Below are 23504 nucleotides of genomic sequence, written 5' to 3'. Positions count from 1 at the left end.
GGAAGAGGCAGGCTTAGTATGTATTGGTTTGAGGTACTTTCTGGCTAAACAGTAACTTTACTAGGCCATTCCCCTCTTATCTTTCTGGGCCTCAGAGTTGAGGGGACTTTCTTAAGCAGAAATGTTCTCTGGTCTCTTCAGTTTTCCCTGAAAATGCACAAGTTGTGCAAGAAAAACCCACATTTCTCGCTAACAAAGCAAGGGTTATAATGAGACCTTGGTTTCTTACAGGCAATATTTTCTTTTTCTTTTTCTTAAAGTAAGCTTCTGTGGTAAGAAATCAAGTCAGCCTAATAAAGGACAGGAGAGTGTGAAGTAGAAACTCTTCTTATCTTTTCCCTCAGAGCGAGGGCATTGGAGGGGCGGGGGGTTACCCCAGTCCCGCACATCACTCCAGGGGCAACGGAGCAGAGCCAGAACCAGGAAAGCGCATCGCCCTGGAGCCAAGGAGCTCGAGGCCCAGTGCCAGGTCACAGATGTGTCCCAGGCCAGGAATTCAGTGCGAAGAGCCCGCTGCCCAGCAGTTCCTGGGAGAACAGGGCTCTCACTTCCCCACCCTGTGGAACGGGAGCACGGCCCTCCCGTCACTGCGTGCCCAGGACGTGCCCGGTGTGCTTCTGCGCTTCCCAGGCTGGCGGAAAGGCTGAGAAGAAACAAAACAGAGCGCCCCTTCCCTTCCTAAGTAGTTCCAGGTGATTTGTGTCGTGAGGACCCGGAGATGTCAGGCAGGAGAGACGTAACCAGAGGCCGGGGTGCCTTGTGCCCCGGGGGTGGCGGGGCTGGCACGTGACCCCGCCCTGTTACCCTGGGAGACAGGCGGTGGTTTGTTTTCAAGTCTGGGACTTGCCACCCAGGGCCCCTGGCCTCGCGAGCGGGGCTGAGCGCGGGGTTGGCCCGGTCGCCTGCGCGCCGCCCTCATGCCCCAGCCACCCGCGCGGTGTTCGGTCAGAGCCTCGGGGCCGAGCGGCCGCGGAGCCCGCTCCAGGGTAGGCGGCGGGTGGCTGGGGAGGAGGTGAGGACCCTCGGGCGCCCGGGGCTCCCCTTGCTGACGGAGCCGGCGGGCTGAGGAGGTCGTTTCGGGCGAGGCAGTCGCCTGGTGATCTGGGAAGGGCCTGCCCAGCGCGCTCGCCCTGTGCCGGCCCCGCCGGCCTGTTCCCCGTTGGCCTCCAACGCTCGGCCTCACTCCGACCCTCCCCCGTCCCTCCTCCGCTAGGCTCCCTGGCCCCTCTCTGTCCCCCGAGAGACCCCTGAAGCGGCCGTCTTCTGGTTTGTCCTGGTGGGGCGCGATGGGCCGGCCTCAGACCCCTCGGGCAGTTGTAGAGCCCCCTGCCCCGCCTCCAACGGCGCGCGGTTTCTCCCGCCCTCAGGTTCCGCCAGCAAAATGCAGGCCGTCGAGGAGAGTGTGCCGCTCAAGGACCCTGGCGTCGCCGAGAGCGGCTCCTGTAAGCCCAGAACACCAGGACGGACCCAGAAGGACAAGAGCGTCCCCGAGAACCAACCCCCTAGTATGTCCCGTCTTGGGAGCGCCGTCGCCCGTCGGGTGGGGGGCTGCTTAGTGTGGATCAGGTCCACTTAAGGGTCGGCAGCTGCAGCGGCCCCCACAGTTCTCTGGTCAACGCCCGTCTCTTACGGCTCCTCCCACCCCAGTCTGTACTCCTGCTGACCACGGGCCCTCACGGAGGTTTTGGTCCTGGAGCAAGAGGTGACTCGGGCATGATTACTTCACTCTGGCAGGATTTGATGCTGAATCTGTTCAAAGCCATCTTTGTTACTCTTGTATGTTCAATTTGTAAGTGGAAAATGGCAGACACCTCGGGTAGATTTTAAAGAACCCAAATGATCCCAGACGGGAATTGTTCTCTCGGTGCTTCGTTGTCTCAAGAGTGATACTGCCGTGGGCTCAGTCTTCTCTATGTACTATAGATGTTTACTTTCATGTTCCCATTGGAGCACAAGGTCACTTCGGCTGGTTTATTCTCACTGGACTCATCCTGCATTTCTGTTACAGTAATGTCCAGAGAGTTTAGTCATCAATCTGAAGACCTGTCCTCATCCAACAACATGAGTTAAATTCTTGAAGATAGAAATGAGAAAAATTACTTCAAGGCCCTGCTAAATTCAGTTACGTTTGCTTCTGTTTGTAGCCACGTGGGGTCGCTGCTGGTTAACAGACTGGCCCTAAAGCGCAAATTGGGTGCCCTGGAAGCCCTATTTGCAATAGCATTTAGTAGATACGAACCTGTTATGGAGGAGGGGGAATTTTTTTTTTTTTTTTTTTTTTTTGTAAATACAATTTAACCAATTTAGGTTCTTGAGGTGACTATTTAAATGAACCCATAGGCAAAACAACTCTCAGTAAAATGAATAAACCAAACTCCTCTTTTTAAAAATAAATTTGAGATTTAATATACTAGGTTGACGTGGTTAAGTTACCTACTAAATTATCTTGAAAATTTATTTGTCCTTGGGACAAACGTTAGCTGCATTTTGCCTCTAGTTTCTCCTTGAGCCCTCTTCTTTCCTGAATTTCACAGCTGTGGGGTTCCATAGTGCTGCACGGAGCAACAACAATCTTGTCAAAGCAGGCTATGACTTTGATTTGTTGTAGCTGGAAAGTGTTTCTGTGTACATTTCCTCAGCCCTTCAATAAACTGTCAGAGCTCAATCTCTGAAGATTTTCTCTTAGTTTTATTTTGAATTAGTGAATTAGTGGTAAGTCTACTTACATATTTGACTGTGTTCAGCCATTTTGGCTGGAACTAAAGACTTCAGAGAAGCCGCAAAAATAAAGGAAACTTCAACTACCCACTTAAGGTTCAATTCTCCTTTGTGTTTGCCTAAGCAGGAACTTTGGTAAATTCTGCCATCACCTTTTTCCCCTTAACTTTTTTCTTTTAAAATATTTTAAATTTGTTGAAAAGTCAAACAGAAGATACAGTGAATGCCCACATTGTTAACATTTCTGCCACATTGTGCATGCTCTTTTTTTTTTCTCTAATGGAAAATAAGAGAGTCATGTACTTCTAAAAATTTTATTATGTATCTTCTAAGAACAAAAGCATTCTCCAGTGTAACCCTTTTTCTTCAGTAACATTTTCCTTTTTTACATCATTAGTTCTTTTTACTAATGGAAAACATAAACGTTTACAAAAGTAGAGAGGCAGGTATAATGAATAAACCCCCATTTAATCATCACCCAGCTTCAACAATTGTTAAGTCATGGCCAATCTTAGTTCATTTGTATCTGCTCCACATCTTGGAGCCAAATAATAATTTTCTGTGAACAAATTACGAAGCTTCATTGAAAGAGTGAGAAAATATGATTTATTGTGTGCAACTTTGTTTTATATACCAAGTAATCATTATTACTACCTTATCTGCTTCTTAGATGAGAATGCTATTAGCAAGGCCTTTGCTAAAAACTTAGTACAGTGGTTCCTATATGTTAAATTCTTAGCAATATTTAGAAAAATGAAATAAAGATACTGTAATTAGTTTTTCCTAAAGTTAAATTTATCACATTTAAAGAACTACTGTTTATTCTGATGGTATTCCCTTTCTGCCCTTTTGGAGGTTACACTATCCTTTATTTAATGAAATGATGATTTTGATGGTGGTAGAGTGGATTTTAAAAATTTGCTTATTTGTTTGTTTTACTCCACATACATGGCCAAACAAAAAGTTGGCAAGTTGGCAAAATCTTTTTGGAAATTGTGTTAGTCTGTGAAATCCCCAAATGTGGGAGCTACTGCTTTAGAGGACCAAATGGCATTGACACCATTTAGCATTGTCTATGGGGAGAATTGAACTTTATCAAAAGCAGAAAGAGAAGTGTGCGATCATAATACATGTTTATCATAATGTTTATTTTGGCAAATAAATTGTTTCTTTGCCACTTAAATTATTCTTAACTTTGTAAGAGAAAAGTTTTAATCCATTTCACTTTCTGTTTTTTACAAAATAACTTTTTTTGTCCTCCTCGCCCCCATGCTAGACCACCCTGAGAGGCGCAGTCTTGGCGCCTGGTGTTCAGAAAACATAAATGACTGGAGTGGTTGAATGAGTTTGTGTAAGATCAGTTCGAATCCACATTTGGGGCCTACTTAGTATAGTGACTCTCTGAATAAAGTAGAAATTCAGGCTTATGTAGGTTCACTGTTGTCCACCATAAGTTCTTTTGTCACAGGTCTGATAGATACGGTTAATGATGTTTCCGAGCTGAACAATGAGATTGGGATGAATCATGATTTCCAGAAGGAAGAGAAGACTTTACCTCCAAGCAGGTACAGGTTCTTCTAATTTTCTCATTTTATTAATCCTGGCATAGGTATTTAGCACAAATGGCTTCTGACCAGAAGCTTGAATATAAGCCTTCAGAGGTCTCAACAACTCCAACAGAAGAGTGATCAGTTATAATTTTTAGTATCAGATGGTCAAGAAGCAAATTTTCTTTAACCAGTAAGTAAACCAAAGCAATTATTGTTGGAATGTTCACTTTGAGACTCCAGTTAATAAAATATAAAAAAGATGGTTTTCAGATCTTCTCTGATATGGAGAAAGTAGCCTGGAATAGCTATTAATTGCTGCGTAACAAATTACCCCAAAACTCAGCAGGTCAAACAATGTTCATTATCTCACAGTTTCTGTGGGCCAGGAACATGGGCATGGTTTAACTGTGCTTCTGGCTCAAGGTGTCTGACGAGATTGTAGTCAATTTGTTGACTGTTGGCCAGAGGGCCCATCAGGTCCTGGCCACATGGACCTCCCCCAGGGAAGCTCTCATGAAGAGAATGAGAGGCCAAGAATGAGAGTCGCTGCCCAGGACAGAAACCACAGTCTTCGTTGCCTAATCTCAGAAGTGATATCCCTGATATTCCAGGCCCCTGCTACATTCTCTTCCCTAAAAGAGGGTCACTAAGCCCAGCCCACACTCACTGCTTAGATGTGTTTGTTGCTGGCAGGAGAGGAGAAAAATGAAACAGGCAGTGGTGAAGGGGAAGGGGCAAGACAGTAGGGGAAGGGGCAAGACAGTAGGTGAAGGAAATGAGTAGGGGAGAAATGGAGCAGGGAGCTGGTTTTCCAGTAAGGTAATACAAAAATTTATCTCAGGGGAAAAAAGGTTGAAATGGAGTTGTGGTTACTCATTATTGGCAACTGGCTTTACTTTGGACTCATGAGATGCTGTTAATTACAGCTGTCTGTTCCTAAGGGAAATCCCACGTGTGGGCATCATTCATCAGGCATTATTGAGTCCTTACTATGTGGCAGGCAGCCTACTGAAGGCTGGGGCTGGATACAATTATAGTTACAGCTATAGATAAGCAAGACACTGGCTTTGCTGTTAAGAGACTTTCATAGGGGAGACAGCTGAATAACAGAAAATGATAGATTGTGTGTATAGTTTAATGAGCATGATCAACTGCCTAAGGAGAATCAGAGAAGATTTGCTCGTGGAGGAAGATTTTGCCTGCGAAGACTGGAGTTGAGGCCTAGAGGATGAATGGGTGCTTTCCAGGTGCTGTAGGTGGGAAAAGTGCTCCAGGCAGAGTGGCGGTAGAGTATGCTCTGTTCTTTACAAGGGTTTGGTGTGAGTGTGTACATGGTTTTACAAGGTAGGCGGAGATAAGGCAGGCAGAGCAGTATCAGGAAGGCTCCTACAGTATAAGCCATTTATGCTGCTGGTGATGGGAAGTCCTTAAAGGACTTTAAATGAGCATGACATAGTGATCAGAATTGCATCATTGGTTTTAGAATGAATTGATGGAGAACAGATTAAAAAGAGACAAGACTGAAGGCATGGGGACCAGTTAATAGACAGTAGTGCAGGTAAGAGATCATAGTAGGAGGGGATGGACTCCAGAGACATTTAAGAAGCAAAATCTATGGAACTTGGAGATGGAGTGAATAAATAGGATGAGGAGAAGAGAGTGCAGAACAATTTCAGTACACACTAGACCGTGAGACGGATTACAGTAGATTACTTCTGATACCCGAGATTTGTGTGTAGGGATAGGAAGTTTGACTTGTTTTATTCATCTTTGTATTGCTTTTTTTGCCTTTTTGCAAAGAGAATGCATTACTACTGTATTTTTTTTTTAAAGGGAGGATGTTTAATTCAAGACAACCAATACTTATTTGGAAATGATTAGAGACAGCCTCAGAATATTCAAATAGTTCATTTTCTTATTAGTCTAACTCTGTAGGAAAAGACATTGTTTAAGTAAACAGTCAAAGGAAAATTGGTTCCTGTAATTTCTTATTTTAAAAGTTAATAGACATTTTTTTAGAGTAGTTTTAGTTCCAGAAAAATGATCAGGAAGTACGGAGAGTTCCCTATTATTTACATCTTATATTAGTGTGGTACATTTGTTACAAATGACAATCCACTATTAACACATTATTATTAATTCCAGTTCATAGTTTTCATTGGGGTTCACCTTTTTGTGTTGTATATACCATGGGTTTTGAAAATGTACAGTGACAAGTATTCACCATTACTGTATCATGCATAGTAATTTCACTGCCTTAAAAATCCACTGTGCTCCACCTGTTCATCCCTCCCTTCTTCCCCACCAGATCCTTGGCAACCAGTGATCTTTTTTACTTTCTCCATAGGTTTCCAGGCTGTCCTATATTTGGACTCATACAGTATGGGCTTCTTTCACTTAGCAATATGCATTTAAGGTCCCTCTGTGTCATTGGGGGTCTTGATAGCTCATTCCTTCAGCACTTAATAATATTCCATTTATCCACTTACCTACAGAATGAACTCTTGGCTGCTTCCAAGTTCTGGCAATTATGAATAAAGCTATATAAGCCTACATTTGCAGGTTTTTGTGTGGACATAGTTTTCAACTCACTTGAGTGAATGTCAAGGAGCATGATTCCTGCATTGTATGGCAGGAGTATATTTAGTTTTGTCAGAAACCACCAAACTGTCTTCCAGAGTGACTGTGCCATCTGCAGTCCCACCAACAATTAATGAGAGAGTTCCTGTTGCTCAGCATCCTCCCCAGCATTTGGTGTTGTCAGTGTTTGGGTTTTGGACTTTCTGATAGGTGTGTACTGGTATCTCATCTTTATTTGAATTTGCAATTCCCTAATGACATATGTTGTTGAGCATTTTTTCATATAATTATTTGCCATTTGTATATCTTCTTTGGCGAGGTGTCTGTCTGTGTTCAGATCTTTTCCCATTTAAAAATTAGGCTGTCTGTTTTCCTATTGTTGAGTTTTAAGAGTGTTTTGTGTAATTTGGATAATAGTCCTTTATTAGGTGTGTGTTTAGTAAGGACTATTTGTGGCTTATCTTTTAATTCTCTTAACAGTGTCTCTCACAAAGCAGACATTTTAAATTTTAATGAAGTGCAACTTACCAATTTTTCTTTCTTGGATCTTCCCTTTGGTGTTGCATCTAAAAGTCATTGCAAAGCCCAAGGTCACCTAGAGCTTCTCTTAATTACCTCTGGGAGTTTTATAGTTTTTCATTTTTCATTTAGGTCTATGATCCATTTGTGGAAGGTGGAAGGTCTGTGTCTAGATTTATATTTTTGCATGTAGATGTCCTATTGTTCCAGCACCATTTGATGAGAAGACTGTCCTTCCTAAATTGAATTGCCTTTGCTTCTTCTATTTTTTTAAAGGGGAAAAAAGACCAATCTTTCTGGCTTCCACAACTGGCTTCACGATAGTGCCACTGAGACTGGGAATATAGGAGCAACGAGGTTGGAGGAGGAAGACAGTGAATTCAGTTTAGACCTGCCGATTTGGAAATATCTGTGGTACTTAGGCATTAAAATCCTGTCTTAGATTTTTAGGACTAGAAGAAAATGAGAGATCATTTAGTTCATTGCTATATGTATGCACAAAAAGGAACTAAGTCACATATTAGCTTGGCTAGATGCAAAATCAGTGCTAGGGGTCAACGTGACCTCTATTCAGTGTTCTTTCTGTTGCAGAAGGAGGGCTGTTCTGGAACCACGAAGAGCCCTTCTGGGAGGTTTTTGATGCCCTTGACACCCAAGTCTAACTAACCCCAGCTTGTTCAAATCTGTTGTGATCCAAAGAGCTCTTGGCCTTTCCCTGTCAGTATGATGGTCTTCTATCACATCAAACACTGTGTGGGGGCTTAGGACATAAAATGACCTTATGGCAGTTTTTGGATAGAGAAAGTAATTTGTCTACTTAACCCTCTTACAGCCTGGAAGGCAAAGTCAAGGAGACAATGCATAATGCCTTTTGGGATCATCTTAAAGAGCAGTTATCAGCTACTCCCCCAGACTTCAGCTGTGCTCTTGAACTTCTGAAAGAAATTAAAGAGGTGAGTGATCAGCCTTCCATTTGGAGGTATAAGGTTCCTAGACATTCCCAGCTCATTTGAATGTCCGTGGCTAGCAAATTCTACTGAATACGGTCTGTGAATCAGTCAGCATCTAATCTGTAGGCAGAAATCACACAGTAATTTCAATGAGGAATTTTTAAAAAATATTTTATTTATTTATGTTTAGAGAGAAGGGAAGAAAGGGAGAAAGAGAGGGAGAGAAACGTTGATGTGAGAGAGAAACATCTATCCACTGCCTCTCGTGTGCACCCCGCCCAGGGACTGAACCCACAACCCAGGCATGAGCCTTGACCAGGAATTGACCCGGTGACCTTTCGGTTTGCGGGATGACGCCCCACCCACTGAGCCACACCAGTCAGGGCCAACAGGAAGTTTTAATATAAAACTTATAACAGGGAATTGGAGAAATTAGGGCTTTGTGCGAGTAAGAAGCAAAGAGAAGTCTAAAGAATACCGGAACATCCGCTATAAGGACACTCCACCGTGCCCCTAGGCTGACGTAGAACACCCACGTTTATGTTTGAGAGGGCGCAGCTGTGCAGGAAGTTGCTGGCCCGTGGGCGCTGCTGACCACTGTGCCTGCAGGAGCCCGGCCATGGGAGATGCCACTCAGGCTGTAGGAGCTGGTTGCTGGCAAAGCCATGCATCTTGCAGGAGCCTGGCAAGTGAGCATTCTAGAACCAGAGAGAAAGGCTCTTGCCTTTTGCAATGTCTTTCTAGTGTGTGGGAGGCGCTCCCTAAGGTGGACTGCCCAGCCTTCCTGCCCCCTATCCCCCACCAGTGAACCTCGTCCTTGGATAATCCTCTCTCCTTAAGCGCCTCTAGCCAATAGAATATGACAAAGGTGCTGGGATGTCACATTTCATTACGTAAGACTCTGTCTTAGCAGACTGGAGATTCTCCTGCTGGCCTTGAAGAAGCAAACAGGTAAGTTGTCAGCCGCCTATGGAGGGGCCACATGGCCGGAATTGCAGGCGGTGTCTAGAACCAGCATCCACCTGACAGCCAGTAAGCAGCTGGAGCCCTTAAGTATACAGCTGTAAGGAAATGAATTCAGCCAACAATTTGAAGATGCTTAGTAACAGATCCTTCCCCAGTCAAGCTTCCAAATGAGAATGCAGCCTGGCCAATAGCTCATTACATGCAGCCTGTGAGACTGAGCAGAGGACCCACTTCAGCTGTGCCTGGACTCTGGACCCACAGAAGCTGTGAGATAACAAATGTATGTGCTTTCTTAAGCTTCTTAAGTTCATGGTAATTTGTTATGCTACACAAAAACTAATTAATAGTGCCCTCTACAAATGAGGCTTAAAATTTACCATTTGGTAAAGGAAAAATATTTTAAGGACTTCATTTTTTTAGAGCAGAGAAAATTGGGATGGATTTGGAGCTGAGAGACAGTAAATTGATAAATATCACATTTCAATCCTTTGGCTACTCAGCTTCCATATGGATGCTTCTGCACACATCTGAATTCCTGAATCATCCTATCTTTTGTCTGGGTAGGTCCGACAACACCTAGTTCCTCATGGGAAGCTCAGCCCACATGGTCACCTGATGCCCTATGGTGAGGTGTTACTTTCTGCCAAGGCCTAGGAGCAAGCCAGGAGCTGTTTCTAAAAAGGCAAATAGTTATCTGCAGAAGAAGGCATAGCGCTCTGTGCTACGCTGCTCCCATTGGCGCTTGCCAGAGGCTCTGTGCAGCATCCTTACTTGCCATGGACACTTCAAGTATCATGAACCCGCAGGACCATAAGGCCCAAAGGGTAGACTGGCTTGTGCAGCAGCCTGAACTTGCTGCAGAATCTGCTCTGGCTCTGGTGCCCACTTGAAACTGGCAACCTTATGGGCAACTCTAAATGGAGTCGTATAAGAATGTCCAAAACTGTAGAGAATTTTTTTATAAGTTTGAGTTTATTTGAGCTAGACTGATGACATGCCAGGAAGCAAGGTCTCAAATGTTCTAGAAAAAGATGGTTTTGCAGTTTCTTTTATACATCTGAAATTAAGGAGGGAAGATAAATATTATAGTTATCAAGATCATGTGCTCACCATGGCAGGGTGGCTCAGTCAGTTAGAGCATCGTCCCCATAAACCAGGGTTGCGGGTTCAGTCCTGGTCAGGGATCATACAAGAATCAACCAATGAATGCATGAATAAGTGGAACAACAAATCGATGTCTGTCTGTCTCACTTTCTCCCCTTCGCCTCTCTCTAAAAAAATCAGTTAAAAAAATTATAAAAGAAAAAAGATTATGTGCTTCCTTGAGGCGTCTGAACAAGAGGATTACTCCGGCATTTCAAAGGTGAGCTAACCTAGATGCACAAGAACTCTGGACAGGACTTGCTTGAGGCAAAGATAAACCTTTTACTGAAGAAGTTATGTGCCTGGGGGGTGACTACCCACTATGACCTGCCCAACTAGGAATTTATGATCAGTCTTATCAGATAGACTGCAGAGCCCCATTTTGTCCACAGAACTCTAATGTGGTGTATGTTGCACTGAAAACCCAAAAAGGCCTACGAGTGCTGTGCCTCTTCTTTCATGGTGGGTGGTTTGAGGTACAGCAACTTGTCATTCACCTTGGAGGGGATCACTTGACAAGGTCCAGACCACTGAAGCTCTGCCAGCTTCACTGAGGTGATGGGCAGCTGAATTTTTGTGGGGATTAGCTGCCATCCTCCATTTTGCATGTCTTCCTAAGACTTCTAAAATGTGAAATTCTCGCTACTTGCTGCTTCTCAGATCCAATGCACATATGGCCATTTGAGTTCGACTCTTACTGCTGGTACCGATTTTGTATCAGTCAGGGTCCAATCAGGAAGAAGAAAGCAGACAGTAATTTGAACAAAAAGGAGCTGTGTGCCCCAGGGGCTTGCCCAGGGGAAACACAGCAGAACTGGGCTGGAGGGTGGGGGCTGGGGATGGGAGGAGGACCCCCTCCTTTTGCAGTCGCTCTCTAGCACTCTCTACTGAGAAAACGAACACAGTGCCAGCCAGCGTCACTTTCACAAGGAGGCACTGAGGGGCGGACTTGGAACTGAGAGGCTCCAAAGTGAAAATTGGCGGAGTTTACCATTTAAATAGATAGTATGGAGCAACTTTCATTTTATTTGCTTGAGATGAAGCTAAACAGGTGGGATCTTGCTATGATAACACATTATTCCATTCAATTAAACACATGTTCGTTGAACCCCTTCCTTGACCCCACTATGTTCTGTATGTTACAGAGGCACGTAGATGAAGAAGAGGAACTCTGTTCACAGGGAATTTATATTTTCTGGCTTATAGGCTATTTCCAGTTACTCCTAACAGTTCCTTTGCCTATTTTCTCCTTGCTCTTTGAAGTAAATCTCAAAAATGCCTGCTTTTTTAAAATGAAGAGTACCTCATCACCATGTGATGGTGTGTATTTTGTATTTGTTGCACCTTGAGTTTCTTTTTACCAAACTCCTTGATTTTGTTTACCTTTATCTCATTCTGCCTAGAAAAATGGTATACAGTATTTCCTCATTTATCGCGGGTATTACGTTCTAGACTCCCTCGCGATAGGTGAAAATCCGTGAAGTAGGAACCTTACATTTATTTTAGTATTCATATATATTTTAAGGCTTTATAAACCCTTCCCACACACTTACAACCTTTCCCACTCCCTTATTAACCTTTTCCACACGTTTATAAGCACTACTTATGTTCTTAAACATATTCTACACTCTTAAACCTACGTAACTTTAACAACATACGTAAACAGTACTGCAAAATCCCGTGATATAGCAAAAAACCCGCGATAAATAATTAAATATATTTTTAAAAATCCCGCGATACAGTGAGGCTGCGATAAGTGAACTGCGATATAGAGAGGGACTGCTGTATTATTGCTGTATTACATCCCCTAAAGCCTTGGTCTATTATTGGCCCCTAAACAAATAGAGACCTGACATCTTGATCATTAAACAATGTGGACTGGGATGTGTTTGGCTAAAGGGGTATCCATTAGGGAAAGTTTGGGGCTCTAAACAGAGTGCAGCCCCGGCTAGGGTGGTCGTGATGGGGGTGGGGGGGCTGTGAACGAATTCACAAAGAGAAGGAAGTGCAGAGAGTAAAGCTTTTATTCACTCTCCAGGAGGGCAGAGGGGCGGGGTGTGGAGAGATATGCCAGCCTTGAGGGTGGGGTTTTGAGTTTTTATTAGGTGACTGGGGTTGTTGCAGAGCAGGACGGTTCTGTTGGTCTTGTATAGGGTGCAGCTTGTTTGATGTTCTGTTTGGGTGCAGAGTCCAGTCGGGTCGTCTGGTCGTTGTGGTCTGGAATGTCCTGTTTCATAAGTTCCCGGAGCCTCTGCACCTTCAGGGCACTTCCAGTAATTTTCTAGTTCTGAGTCTAGAGGCTCATAAAACAAGTTGGTCATGTTTTATAGGGTGCAGCCAGCTCTGACAAAGAGGGCCCGGAAGGGGGCTTTTGTCCTATCAGCCCCTCTTTGACTGTGTTTCCTGGGCAGATCTTGCTATCGCTGCTGTTACCACGCCAGAACCGCCTGAGAAGTGAGATCGAAGATGCTCTGAACACGGACCTCCTCAAGCAGGAAGCAGAGCATGAGGCCCTGAACATCCTTCATCTCTCCAAGTACATCCTCACCACGATGACTTTGCTGTGTGCACCGGTTCGAGATGAAGCCGTGCAGAAACTAGACAACATTACAGACTCTGCTCAGTTACTGAGGTGTGAAACCTGATTAGTGTCCCCTGAGACCTGACCCCTCCTGTGGGCCAGACACTGGATGGCAGCCCCTATCTTGCCGGCTCTTCCCTGCTGAGACCTGGTTAACCCCTTTTTCTCTGGCCTGTTTGCTTTTCTTTTCCAAAGATGGCCTCGCAGGGCCCTCTCGTTATCCTTAGATGGACTGTCAGGCCCCTGTATAATGTCCTACCATAGAATATCAGTGTAACCTTTTCTTCCAAGAAGTTCAAACATCACTTTCCCAAGTTTTCTTGTCACAGTTCACATAACATAAGGGGACAGAGGTTATCCTATTTCATAGCTATAGAAACTTAGGTGCAGATCCAAAAAAAAATTTTTTTTTAAGTGATTGGCCCAGGAAGAGCATGAGAAATAGCATCCCCTATAATCCCACTTCCCAGAGACAACTGTTAGCATGCTGGTGTGTGTTCTTCCACTAACTCCCTTTTTAAAAAAAAATTATAATTATTTATTTGTTCATTTGTTTATTTATTTATTTTATTTTTAGAGAGAGGGGAAAGGAGAAAGAGAGGGAGAGAAATATCACTCTGTGGTTGCCTCTCACTCACGCCCCCAACCGGGGACCTGACGTGCAACCTAGTCATATGCCCTGACTGGGAATCAAACCAGTGACACTTGGCTCACAGGCTGAAGCTCAATCCACTGAGCCACAGCAGCGAGGGCTTACACTAACTCCCTTTTAAAGGAGACAACAGAAAGCCATGTGGAAAGAGAATGGGCTCACCTGTGTTCCCCGCTCTGCTGTTCTCTCACTCTGGGCCTTGTGTCCTGGTTCACGTGTCATCTTTTGTAATTTAGGAGGCAGAACTAAATGAATTTTAAAGCCCCTCTAATTCTTTTTTTTTTTTTTTTGGTATTTTATTGATTATGCTATTACAGTTATCCCAATTTTTCCCCTTCGCTCTCCTCCACCCACTCCCTCAGGCAATCCCCACATCATTGCTCATGTCCATGGGTCATGCATATAAGTTCTTTGACTGCTCCATTTCCTATACTGTACTCTACATCCCCATGGCTATTCTGTAACTATTTTTACTTCTTAAACCCCTCACCTCTTCACCCATTCTCCTTACATCACCCTCACATCTGGCAGCCATCAAAACACTCTCCATTTCCATGATTCCGTCTGTTCTTCTTGTTTGCTTAGTTTGTTTTTTACATACAAATGTTGATAGATATGTATTCATTGCCATTTTATTGTTTATAGTTTTAAGCTTCTACTTTTTCTTAAATAAGTCCCTTTAACATTTTATATAATAATGTTTTGGTGATGATGAACTCCTTTAGTTTTTTCTTGTCTGGGAAGCTCTTTATCTGCCCTAAACGATAGCTTTGCTGGGTGAAGCAATCTTGGCTGTAGATCCTTACTTCTCATCACTTTGAACATATCTTGCTTAATATCTTCTAGCCTGCAAAGTTTCTTTTGAGAAATCAGCTGAAATTTCTTATGGAAACTCCCCTGTAGGTAACTAACTTCTTTTCTCTTGCTACTTTTAAGATTCTCTTTTTGTCTTTAGCTTTAGCATTTTAATTATGATGTGTCTTAGTGTGGGCCTCTTTGGGTTAATCTTGTTTGGGACTCTCCGTGCATCCTTGACTTGTATGTCTATTTCCTTCACCAAATTAAGGAAGTTTTCTTTCATTATTTTTTCTATATATTTCCAATTTCTTGCTCTTTTTCTTTTGCTTCTGGCACCCCTATGCTGTGAATGTGGGACCTCTTGAAGTTGTCCCACAAGCTGCTTACACTGTTCTTTTTTTTTTTAGATTCTTTTTCCCCCTTGTTGTTCTGATTGGTTGTTTTTTGCTTCCTTGTGTTCCATGTCATTTATTTGCTTCTCGGCTTCATTCACTCTACTGTTTTTTCCCCTATAATTGTTCTTTATTTCAATTAATGTGTCCTTCATTTCTGACTGGATCTTTTTTATGCTGTTGAGGTCCTCACTAAGTTCCTTGAGCATCCTTATAACCAGTGTTTCGAACTTTGCATCTGATAGATTGCTTCTCTCCATTTTGTTTAGTTCTTTTACTGGAGGTTTGTTTTTGTTTTAAGTATATTTTATTGATTATGCTGTTAGAGTTGTCCCAATTTCTTTTCTCTTTGCTCCCATCTGCTCAGTAACCCCCTTCCATCCAACAATCACCACCCCCTTCGTTCATGTCCATGGATTGTGTATATAAGTTCTTTGTCTTCACCCTTTCCTATATTATTTTTAACTTACCCCTATCTATTTTGTACCAACCAATTATACTTCTTAATCCCCACACCATTTTTCCCCCTTCCCCCCTCCCAGCTGATAACCCTCTAAATGATCTTCCTATTCTGATTGTTTGCTTAGTTTTTGTTTTTATTTTTTAGATTCTGTTGTTGATAGTTGTGAGTTTGTTGTCATTTTAATGTTCATAGTTTGGATCTTCTTTTTCTTAAGTAAGTCCCTTTAACATTTCATATAATAATGGCTTGGTGATGATGAACTCCTTTAGCTTTACCTTGTCTGGGAAGCACTTTATCTGCCCTTCCATTCTAAATGATAGCTTTGCCGGATACAGTAATCTTGGTTGTAGGTCCTTGTTTTTCATTACTTTGAATACTTCCTGCCAGTCTCTTCTTGCCTGCAGAGTTTCTCTTGAGAAATCAGTTGATACTCTTATGGGCATCCCTTTGTAGCTAACTCTCTTCTTTTCTCTTGCTGCTTTTAAGATTCTCCCTTTATCTTTAACCTTTGACATTTTAATTATGATGTGTCTTGGTGTGGGCCTCTTTGGGTCTAGCTTGTTTGGGACTCTCTATGCTTCCTGGACTTGTATGTCTATTTCCTTCACCAAATTAGGGAAGTTTTTCTTCATTATTTTTTCACATAAGTTTTCAATTTCTTGCTCTTCCTCTTCTCCTTCTGGCACCCCTATGACTCAGATGTTAGCATAGTTAAAGTTGTCCCAGAGGTTTCTAAGCCTCTCTTCATCTTTTTCAATTCTTTTTTCCTCATTCTGTACTGGTTGACTGTTTATTTCTTCCTTATGTTCCAAATCATTGGTTTGAACCTTGGTTTCCTTCCCTTCACCATTGGTTTTGTGTGGATTTTCCTTTGTTTCACTTAGCTTTGCCTTCACTTCTTCTTTTCTGCATTTGCTGTACTCAAGCATATCTGTCAAGTCTGTGAGCATCTTTATCAGCAGTGTTTTGAACTCTATACATCTGATAGGTTGGCTCTCTCCTTGTTGCTTAGTTCTCTCACTGGAACCTTGATCCGTTCCTTCTTTTGGGCCATATTTCTCTGTCTCCTCAGCTTGACAGCCTCCTGTGTTTGTCTCTGTGTCTTAGGTAGAGCTGTTGCTCCTGTTACATTGTAAGGGGTGGAGTCTTAGGTATTCATCAGTGTGGGGCAACCCATTTCACCACGTTGTGGCTCTGTATGTGGGGGAGGGGTCTGAAAGGGAACAATGCTGCTTGCTCTGCACTCGCCCTTTTTCCAGGCACCTCTCCCACTTCCTATATGGAAGTGGCACTTCTCTAGCTGTTGCTTTGACCATGGTTCCCAGAGTGGGTGGGTCTGTGGGCATTCTAGGACCATGGGGGCCTCTAAACAAATGGACTCTGCTGAGAGACCGGCAGTTTCTTCCTCCACCTCAACCCCCACTGCTTTTCACAGTCAGAGCAGCCCAGCTTTATTTTTCCTGGCACTGGAACCGTGAGCTGTGTGATCTGGTCTGGTGATGGGAGTGCTCCCCAGGTGTCTCTCTCTACTTTTTTAAATGTGTAACTGTGCTTTCTGCTGCTGGCCACTCCTGTTGCTGCTGTTGCCACCGTTGCTGCCACTACACTGCTTCCTGTTCACTTGGGCTCCACACCTCCAACCTGTCTTGATGAGTAGTTCTTTATACCTTTGTTTGTTGGACTTCCATGCAGCTTGATTTTCTGGAACTTCTGGTTGTCTCTGGTTTTGAGGTAGTTGTGTTCCTTCTTAGTTGTGGAGGGAGATGCAGAGTGTTTACCTACACCTCCATCTTGGCCAGAAGTTCCTTTTTCTGGAGTTTTGATCTGTTCTTTCATTTGGGCCATATTTCTTTGTTTCCTCATTTTGGCAGCCTCCCTATGTTTGTTTCTATGTATTAGGTAGAGCTGCTATGACTTCCTGTCTTGGTAGTGTGGCCTAATGTAGTAGGTGTCCTGTAGGGTACAGTGGCACAGCCTGCCCTGTCACCCAAGCTGAGTACTGGAGGTGCGCCCTTGCCTTGAGGCCAGACACTTCAGTTTCTCCCTGTATGACGCTGGTGCCTTTCAAGCTGCTACCCTGGTGCTGGAGCTCAGAGGGAGTGAGTCTGAGTGAGTCTGTGTGTGGATTCTTTAAGAGGAACTGCTTGGGACTCCAGAAGTTTCTTCCAATGACTCAATCTCTGCTGGTTTTTGCAGCCAGAAGTTGTGGGGACTTACCTTCCTGGCACTGGAACCCTGGACTGGGGGGGGCTGATGTGGGGCTGGGACTCCTTGCTCCTGAGATCTCCCTCCCAAATTTTTATCCACCATACGTGGGTGTCAATTCTAATGGGTGTGGGTTCTTTAATTCCGTAATTGTCAGATTTCCATTCAACTCAATTTCTGATTGTTTTGAGTGATGATTGTTCTATGATTTAGTTGTAATTTTGATGTGGTTGTGCAAGGTGAACCATGTCTGCCTATGCTGCCACCTTGACCCTCTAACGCCTGAATGCAGTGATTCACTGGCTCCTGGGCAGGGAGCCCTCTCACTGAATCCCCTTTCACAGAATCAATGTTGCATTTTCTCTGTGTCAGAGAGATCGTCTGGGTCTTGGGCCTGATGAAAAGGGACAGGATGAACTATACCATCCAGAGCCTTCAACCTCACCTGCAGGAACATTCCATCCAGCATGAACGGGCTAAATTCCAGGAACTCCTCAACAAGCAGCCGAGTGTGTATATAACTTGAGGGCAGGCGTGGGAAGATAGGACCTTGGGTCTGACTTTTGTGGTGCTAGAGAGTACTCCACCTCCTTTTAGGAACAGAAAATTTCTTCATCAGGAGGGGAAGAGAGGAGGAACAGTTATCTTAGATAAAAAGATACCCTCATGCCCATAAGCATGTGTTTATGAACCAGGAGTATATTTAGGGAAGAACCTTGGTCTCCAAGCATCAGGGGTGCAGATGCTGAAGCCGCTCATGCACTCTGCCCTGCCCAGGCCTCCTCGATCACACCACCAGGTGGCTGACCCAAGCAGCAGCAGACCTCACCATGCTGCCTCCAGCTTGCCCCGGAGCTCCTGACCCCTGCGGCGTGGCCAGCCCTTCTCCAAATGAGGCAGCCCACAGCCCAGAGCCCCTCAGCCCCACCATGGTGCTGTCCCAGGGTTTCCTGAACCTTCTTCTCTGGGACTCTGACAATGAAGAGTTCCCTGAGGTAAGCTGTGTGGGGTATGCCTGAGGGCTTGTATTGAGGTCCTCCACAGGTCCCTGCTCTCTGACCACCTGTCTCCCTGCGTCCTCAGATGCTGCTGGTAGACAGAGCCCGGCTGCAGGAGCTGCAGGCACAGCTGCTCCACTTGACCATCCTGGCCTCAGTCTTGCTGGTGACCAGCAGTTTCCCTGTCAGTGTCCTGTTTGGGTCCCCTCATTTTGTGGATAAGCTGAAATGCAAGATCAAAGTCCTCATGGAGGAGTTTAATTCCAGGTGAGTGGCGTAAATGGTTTTTCTTTAGAGGAGATGATGTGGTAAGAGGACAAGCAGATAAGGAATAATTGCTTATGTTCCACCACAAGCCACAGAAAGGTACTTTGGAACCATCTGCAAAGATTATCGGGGTCTTTCTATAAGTGGTCTTGAGGCTTGTGACAAAGAAAAATAAAACTTTTTCCAAAAGAGTAGTGCAGAGGCTAGTCTGCTACAAAATGATCCATTATCTTGTTTGCCATGATGGAGTCACTGAGTGGTTGAGTGAACAGCAGTGGCTGCTCTTGCGTTTACCTGTGAGGAGCTGATGGGTCAGCAGCACTGACTGAACGTCCACTGGGTTGCAGGACAATACACCAGTGGAATCAGAAGGCCAGGCTTGCCACTCTAGTTGGTGAGAGTAGGACAAATGGCCATGGAAAATGTCCAAGAAGGTCTTAAAAATGTATATACATACATATAAATCATTCAGTGGGGCTAAAGAATACTGAATTGATCCAAGGGCAGAACCAAACGCTTGTCCAGAGTTGATTTCAGTTTATCTTGTTTACTAAGAAGTAGTACGTGGTGTTTGTTGGATGTAGTGAACAGTTGACATCTCGAGGGGCTGCCCGAGGGCAGGAGGAGGGCTGGGGGTCTCCCTCACGCATGAGCTTCCCAGGCTCTGGGCCGATGCCAGGGCCACCTGGTGCTACCAGCTTACTCCCCTTCATGGTCTAGGCCTAAGGAGGCCATGCTGACTGTGAGTGAACAGGTGTCTCAGGAAATCCATCAAAGCCTCAAGAACATGGGCCTTGCTGCTCTCAGCAGCGACAACACAGCATCTCTGATGGGACAGCTCCAGGACGTGGCCCACAAGGAGAACTGTGTCCGCAGCGTCATTGGTGAGCATGCACTGGGGGGGTGAGGACAGTGAGGAGAGAGGTAGATTCCAACCCTGCAAGTCAGTTGCTGAACCACTTAACGATAACAGGCATGGTCACTGGGGCGAGTCACTGTTTAGGCTTTAGTTTTTCAAAATGTTGGGTTGAATATATCTTTTTTAGTTTAAATCTTCCTGTGTTCTAAGGAAGATTTGCACCCAGGAATCCATGACTTCTAGGTGTGGCATACCGTCCCAGCAACCTGGTTAAGTCATCCCTGGCCTTCTAGGTCATCTTCTGATTGCAGCCTATGACATGTGACATTCACCGCCTGCCAACAAGAAACTGATGCTAAATTATACCAGCAGACATGTTTACATAGCAGCGATTTCCCCCCACCACCCCATGTTGGAATGGAGGCTAGGAACTTGGCCTTTCTCTTAACCTCAGCCATCCAAAGGATCTTCCTTTTATGTCAGATACTCAGTAGGATCTAACTGGTGGATACCTAAGTAATCTTTGAAATAATCAACAATGTACTAGCCTACTAGTTTTCAATCTTTGCTTTGTTCCTGGGAGCTAGACAGCAGTCCCCTTCCCCCAAAACAAATTTCCTTAACTGAGTGAGTTGGTCAGTGAGTATCTCTGTGAACTCAGAACTTGGCTGAGTGCAGGACAGTGTCTCTCCCTGAAAGGCATCTGTGCTTCCCCTTCTCACTGTCTTTTCCTGCTCACAGATCAGCGGATCCATTTGTTTCTCAAATGCTGTTTGGTTCTCGGCGTGCAGCGCTCTCTGTTAGACCTCCCTGGAGACCTTACTCTCATTGAGGCAGAGCTGGCAGAACTGGGCCAAAAGTTTGTCAACCTGACTCACCACAATCAGCAGGTGTTTGGCCTCTACTACACAGAGATCCTGAAGACCCTCATCCCCCCAAGCCAGGCCCTGGCAGCAGAAGTGGGGTCTCCCTGAGAGCACCTGCTCCGAGCCCTGGCACCTTGGACCCAGGAGAGAAGCCCATCACTTTCCTGGGGTGCCTTCTTCGCCTGTGACCAGCAAAGCAGCAAGCCTTCCTCCCCTCCTGCAGCCAGTGCCCGCGCTGTAGTGACTAAGCACGTAAACACCAACTGGCCCGAATTCATTCTCTAATAAACTTGTGAAAGTTGGCAAATCACTCTTCGTGTGCAGCAGCCGCAGTCAGACCTGTGCCCTCAGCCCCCAACTAGCAAAGAAGCCAACAGACCCCAGTTTTTCCTCCACTGATTAGTTAGGTGCTCCCTTCTGCACGCAGAGCCGAGAAGCCAGGGCACCCCGGTGCTGCTAGCGTTATTTTGTCTAAGGATAAAGCATTTCTCTGAGGACTCTGAGCACTCTGTGGAATTATCAAAATGTGAGTATAAGGGCTTCTCCGGAAGTTAGAAATTTGTTTTGTCTGATTCAGTTCAGGACCTGGGCCTGGTTGAAAGAAGTTCTCAGCCTCATTTCCAGGACCCAGTTCCCTGAAGGTTTCAAGTGGTGCGAGGAGAAGTCAGTAACTAGTAAGAGTTTTAGCCTCCTCTTCTGGGGGGAAGCCAGTGCAGGCCAGGGAAAGGCGGGCGTTGGCCACCGCGCGCGGTGACAGGGTCCTTTGCTTGGATTTCTCCCTCAAGCACCAGCGTTCAGGCTTGGACAGTTGGGCCAGTGATTCGCTGGGGACAAGTTTCTCCTTGGTCCTGTCCTCTAGCCGAGTGAGTGCCCATGTCTGAGCGCAGAGCACCCGGACAGGGGCTGTGGGCGCGCGAGGCGGCCGCTCCTACGTGCCCCTGCTAGGACTTGCCTGGCGGTTGAGGATGTGAGCGCCTGCTGGCAGCCCTGGTCTGAGAAGCTCTGAAAGGACCTGGGCTTGTAGAGATCCAACCGCCCCCTCAGGGCGACTGCAGCAGCCCAGCGTCAACCTACCGTGGCTGAAATGAGGGGCCTGCTCCATTCAGGAACCCCCCCCCCCACCTTGTTCTGTAATGCACAAGAGAAAATGGAAATTCCCGTGTGTGTCCTCAAGGTAGGGTGAAGAGAAACAAGGCTCTCGCGGTTTCAGGAGATGAAGGCAGCCGGTTATAGCACACTTTGAGTAGGAAGAACTGAAGGGGATTGAGGGCCATTAGCCCAGGGTTTCCTCCCAGGGTCTGACTTCCTTTTCAGAGAGTAGGGCCCAGACTAGGCGACTCAGACCAGGACCTGAAAGGCTGGACGGCTGGATTGTTCCCAGTTTCCAGTCCTGTAGCCACACACCCTCAGGGTGGGGAAGCCCAGAAAAAGGAGCATGTTTAATAAACAGTGAGGCCTGCCTAGACGGAGTCTCTGATTTACAACAATTTGAATGTTTAAACAACTCACACTTTGGAAGCTTCATTATCTTAGGGACAGATGTACTCTGAAGGTATTCTGGCGACAGGACTGCCCGGTGGCTGGGTGCAGATGCTGGCTGACAATAGAACCGCGCTCTGTACTTCATGGTTAAACTCTGAAACGACCCATTTCTCAGACGTTTTGCATTATTTTCTTGTGTTTTCACATGGAGGAGACAGGGATCCTGACCTAAACAAGGAAAGAGCTCCGTTCAATTCTGCACATGGTCTGAGGGATACAAATTTAATATTGTGGTAAATACACATGAAATATACCCTTAGTGACAAGTGGTACAGTGTTGTACAACTGCCACCACTATCTAGCTCCAGAGCACTTCCATCACTGCAGAAGGAAACCCCACATCCATTAGCAGCCACTCTCATTCTTCCCTCCCCCAGCCCCCAGCGGCCCCTAATCTGCTTTTTGTTTCAATGGATTTTTTGACTCTAGATAATCATATAACTTGAAGTCTTTTGTTACTGGCTCCTTTCACTTGGTATGTTTTAAAGATATTTCATGTAGCATGTATCAGTTCATTCCTTTTGATGGCTAAATAATATTCCATTATAAGGATCTACTGCATTTTGTTTATCCGTTCATCAGTTGATGGATATTTGGCTTGTTTTCACCTTTTGGCTTTTGTGAATAGTGCTGCTATAAATATTTGTGAACAAGTTTTTGTTTGTATGCTTGTTTTCAATGCTTTTGAATAGGAAGTATACTCAGGAGTAGAACTGGAAGGTCATATAGTAATTCTATGTTTAATTTATTGAGAAACCATTTAAAGTGTTTCCCACAGTGGCTGCTGCACCATTTTGCATTCTCCCCAGCAATGTGGGAGGGTTCCAGTTTCTCTACATTTCCACCAACACTTAATTTCCTTTTTAAATAAATTGTAAGTTTCTTAGTGGTGTGAAGTGGAATCTCATTGTGGTTATGACTTACATTTCTCTAATGACTAGTGATGTTGAGCATCTTTTCATGTGCTCATTAAGCACTGGTTTATCTTCTTTGGAGAAATGTCTATTTTAGTCTTTTGCCTATTTTTGAATTGAGTTTTTGTTGTTGAGTTGCAAGAGTTCTTTATATATTCTGGATACTAGCTCCTTGTCAGATACATGATTTGCAAACAATTCCTCCTCTTGTTCTATGGCTAATCAGTTCACTTCCTTGATAGTGTCCTTTGATGCACAAAATTTTAATTTTGAAGTGCAATTTTTCAGGTTTTATTTTTATGGATTATGCTTGGGGTGTTGAGTCTAAGAAGTCTTTGCTTAAGCCTAGATCCCAAAGATTTTGTCCTATGTGTTTTGCTAAATGTTTTATTGTTTTATGTTTTACATTTAAGTCTGTGATCCATTTTGAATTAATTTTTTAAAAGATTTTATTTACTTTTAGAGAAAGGGGCAGGGAGGCAGAAAGAGAGGGAGAGAAACAGCAATATGTGAGATACATTGATCAGTTGCCTCTTACATG

The 23504-nt window shown here is 44.7% G+C and overlaps 1 protein-coding gene across 1 annotated transcript; it reads left to right on the top strand.

The window, feature by feature from the left end:
• The first annotated feature begins 1367 nt into the window (after positions 1 to 1367).
• Positions 1368 to 20782, top strand: TCP11 (t-complex 11). The gene is made up of 9 exons (XM_090280411.1): positions 1368 to 1505; positions 4187 to 4283; positions 8200 to 8320; positions 12838 to 13058; positions 17890 to 18026; positions 18295 to 18512; positions 18601 to 18782; positions 19503 to 19666; positions 20383 to 20782. Exons 1-9 carry the CDS (start codon positions 1382 to 1384, stop codon positions 20613 to 20615), a joined length of 1497 nt encoding a protein of 498 aa, XP_090136537.1. The 5' UTR covers positions 1368 to 1381; the 3' UTR covers positions 20616 to 20782.
• Positions 20783 to 23504: the final 2722 nt, after the last annotated feature.

This window comes from Furipterus horrens, unplaced genomic scaffold, assembly GCF_987537825.1.
Source record: "Furipterus horrens unplaced genomic scaffold, mFurHor1.1.pri manual_scaffold_6, whole genome shotgun sequence".
NCBI classification, from domain to species: Eukaryota; Metazoa; Chordata; class Mammalia; order Chiroptera; family Furipteridae; genus Furipterus; species Furipterus horrens.
This window is presented reverse-complemented; position numbering and strand designations above follow the sequence as displayed.

Bases quoted from the DNA above. Each gene is read 5' to 3' on its own strand.
- TCP11 (XM_090280411.1), top strand. From the start codon at position 1,382: ATGCAGGCCGTCGAGGAGAGTGTGCCGCTCAAGGACCCTGGCGTCGCC. The intron at 4,284-8,199 runs GTACAGGTTCTT...ACCCTCTTACAG, and splicing joins AAGACTTTACCTCCAAGCAG to CCTGGAAGGCAAAGTCAAGG. The intron at 8,321-12,837 runs GTGAGTGATCAG...TTTCCTGGGCAG, and splicing joins TTCTGAAAGAAATTAAAGAG to ATCTTGCTATCGCTGCTGTT.